The sequence below is a fragment of the Chelmon rostratus genome, chromosome 11, assembly GCF_017976325.1.
Source record: "Chelmon rostratus isolate fCheRos1 chromosome 11, fCheRos1.pri, whole genome shotgun sequence".
In the NCBI taxonomy this organism is placed as follows: domain Eukaryota; kingdom Metazoa; phylum Chordata; class Actinopteri; order Chaetodontiformes; family Chaetodontidae; genus Chelmon; species Chelmon rostratus.
The window spans coordinates 25271958-25275304 of record NC_055668.1 but is presented as its reverse complement, the minus strand read 5'-3'; the positions used below and the strand labels follow the sequence as shown (position 1 = coordinate 25275304).

The 3347-nt window shown below is 42.1% G+C and overlaps 1 protein-coding gene across 1 annotated transcript; it reads left to right on the top strand.

Annotated features, from left to right (window-relative positions):
* Positions 1 to 1328: 1328 nt before the first annotated feature.
* Positions 1329 to 3227, top strand: LOC121613959 (G-protein coupled receptor 4-like). The gene is made up of 4 exons (XM_041947693.1): positions 1329 to 1379; positions 1461 to 1607; positions 2381 to 2568; positions 2656 to 3227. The coding sequence occupies exons 1-4, from the start codon at positions 1329 to 1331 to the stop codon at positions 3143 to 3145; spliced, it is 876 nt and encodes a 291-aa protein (XP_041803627.1). The 3' UTR covers positions 3146 to 3227.
* Positions 3228 to 3347: the final 120 nt, after the last annotated feature.

The following is a 3347-nucleotide window of genomic DNA, read 5'->3' as shown; positions in this document are numbered from 1 at the left end:
TTCCAGGATTGTACGTGCTACAATGACAGTCGGACATCCTGACTTATTTTAAGGCATCTCATCAAGTAAAATACACTTACCGCGCTGGAAGCCAAATTTGCTTGTTTTAAGCGCAAGCATGTTTACATCTAGAAAGTTTGACGGGGCACTTTTTCACTTGCTATTACTTGGGACTAGTAGTAGAAAGGTATGTCATTCATGCAGAAGTTGGGCTGCAGGCTCTCGAAGGTGTAGTCAGACGTGTCCATGGAACAGCGGCCGCAGTAGCAGCTCAGAGCCACAGGGTAGCTGACGGTCGGGTCCACATCGGGTGGACAGTCAGGGAGCTCAAATGTCTTGTAGTGTATGTCATGCTGGTAAACGTTGCTGAAAGGTATCTTAATGACAGGGTCCTGGAGGGGAGCGAAAATAGCAAGATTTCTGAGGAGCAACACCAAAGCTGATTTGAACAATCACAGAATCAACCAGCCTTTGGACAAAAAGTCCAAAACAAATGTGTAAATAAAAATGTAATGAATAGGTCTGAGTGGTTCAGGGTCCCGCTGTTGTGCTTGCTGGCTCACTGTCATGACGAACCCTTGAGAACAGGGCTGTTCAGAACGGTCCAGAACGGTCATCAAAATTAAAAAAAAGCAGATATCTTTGGAAGTACAGTATATACTGCATTAGACCAATTTAATTGAATTTGATATTCCCACTCTTTCCTCAGATATGATGTTGACATGTAAGAAATATCAGCATCTGAGTAAGAATATGACTGACAGTGTGTGAAACATACTGAGCGCATGGACGAGTCATGATGACTGACAGTGTGTGAAACATACTGAGCGCATGGACGAGTCATGGGTTTTGCTGCAGAGCTGAGTGGTTGAAGAACTGTCAGTGCACAGTTTGATGCTTTGCTAAAAATAAAAAAAAATGATTATCAGAGATAAGTCAAATAACTTCTTTAGAAGAGGATGTGTAGAACAGGAAGCTGTTGCGTGTGATCATGTACGATATGTACTGTGGACTATTTGGATGCAGAGACAACACATCAGACCTTGGAGAAGGCAAGCCATTCAGGTGGGGTCTTGCAGCTTTTAAAGGTATTTACTTTCCTTTTTTCTAATGCAGAGATGATAAAAATTGCAAGCAGTCATGAAAATGAATGTTCATTAGTATTTAGATGAAAATATAAAACAGCAGTTTTTGATTTGATTTGTTGAGCATTCATACACTTTATTTATGTGAACTTTGGTGATGTCACTGAACAATGTTGAATAGATTAAAAAACTTGCTGCCTTTCCATGAACTGATCTCTTGAACAACATGTTTCAGAGGGAAGAATGGAACATTTCAACATGATCAACGCCTCACAGGACAACAACTCTGACCACATCACCAACGATCCCTGTGATTACAGAAACTTCACCGACGACCTCTGTTTTCACAGCAACATCACCGCTTTCTGTTATTACCACAACATCACCGACGACAACTGTGATTTCAGCCAAATGTTTGAAAATTTCAAAAAATTTGGATTTGCCGTGCAGGTGGTGATGTACATTACCATTTCTATCACCCTTTCTTTGACCATCTGGGCCATCTATGCTGTTTATCGTCAGGTCTGTACATTATGACTGAAATTTATAGTGTATATAAGCTGTGTCATGTGTCTGTCTAACTGTCTGTCTGTCTGTGAAGGATCTTGACCTGGCTTGGGGGCTTGGTGTCCGTTATTAAAATTTACATGAAGTTGTTCGGAACCAAAATGCATTCAGTTTACATGTGATGGTCCATCCCAGCCTTCTTCTAAAATGTGAAAAATATAGAGAAATTGCACATGGTTGGTTTGGATTAGTTCAGTACAGTGTTTGCTCTATTGCACAGTAGATAAATACAGTACATATGTGTCAGTAGAACAAAAAAATATATACATAGGTGTATAAAGAACAACAAGAATGTAATATTGCACAAAGTTTTGCATGTATGTGATAGCAGGATGCTAAACAACAGTAGTGCAAAGAACAGTATGTGAGTGTGCCAGAGTTTCTTTTTTCACTTCAGGTTTGGTTTTAAATGCCAAATTTTATTTTTGTTGCTAAAATTTAAAGCTGCTGTTTTAGCCCCACACGTGTGCTTGGTCTGTCTTCAAGCAGGGAAAAAGTGGCAGCCTGGTCACAAACTTTAACCGTTGCACTGAAATGTGTCGCTGAATTCTGAACATTTGAGGCGGGAAATGATCAGTGCAACATCTTGATTGATGTGGTCAGCACTGCCCAGTTTGACTTTGAGTTTATTAAAAAAAAAAGTGTAAATACCTCTGACTGTAATTGCTGGTCAGAGCAAGAAGAACGTCTACGACTGCTTGTTTATTTTTCTCAATGTTTTCCTGCAGGTGCGAAACGATCATGTTGCTCCCATCTACATCATCAACCTCCTCATTTCTGACCTCATTCAGCTCTGCTGCACGATCATTTGGGTGGCACCAATTCAGGAACGGATGATATTTATAATCTTGCCTTATTCTTACAACTTTGGTGTGAGTGCCAGTGTTTGCTTCATGATGTGTGTCGCCGTGGAAAGGTAGCTATCTGTCTCTGCAGTATATGTCCATTATATTACTGTATAATTCTGCACTTCCTTAAAGTCTGTGTCTATCTTGCATTACAGGTATTTGGTCGTCTCCCGCCCACTGTGGTACCGCTTCAGACGGACCATCAAGAGCTCTGTGGTGGTCTGTGTCGTGGTCTGGGTTCTTCCTCTTGTCTTTCTCCTCACTTTCCATTTCTGGGATTCCACAGCAATCGTCTCAGCGATTTTCCTCCTCATTCCCCTCCCAGTGTTCATATTCTGTCTGGGTGGGACCCTCAAAGCCCTGTCTGCCAGCACTGTCCCCTCTGAAGAAAAGCGACGAATTCTGGGAATCTTGGTCCTGGTGCTGCTCATTTACACGCTGCTGTTCCTGCCCAGAATCATTTCCTTCCTTGCAGACACAAACAATTATAAATTTGACCGGCTGTCTCTTTTGTTTCTCCAGTTAAGTCCTCTGGCAGACTTAGTCCTGTATGTTTTCCTGAGGAAGGGGGCCATAGACAAGCTTCTGGCCGCTGTGTGTTGTTGCAGAACGGATAGTAATGATACCAACAAACCAGCAGTTTGAACGATGCCAACATTTACACAGTCAGCTTCATGCAGGCAGAGAAAGAGGGAGAGAGAGAGAGAAAGGGGAGGAAACAGAGACAAACAGGAAGGACAGAGATGAGACAGGATCTCCACTAAGACACCGAACTGTAGATGAAAGGAAGCTCTGACTCTGCTGTGGGAGTTCTGGCTGCAGGGAAATGTTCTGGTTTAACAAATGG

Excerpts from the sequence above, each read along its gene's own strand:
- LOC121613959 (XM_041947693.1), top strand. The coding sequence starts at position 1,329 with ATGGAACATTTCAACATGATCAACGCCTCACAGGACAACAACTCTGAC. Across the intron at positions 1,608-2,380 it reads TCTATGCTGTTTATCGTCAG|GTGCGAAACGATCATGTTGC; the intron begins GTCTGTACATTA and ends GTTTTCCTGCAG. Across the intron at positions 2,569-2,655 it reads ATGTGTGTCGCCGTGGAAAG|GTATTTGGTCGTCTCCCGCC; the intron begins GTAGCTATCTGT and ends CTTGCATTACAG.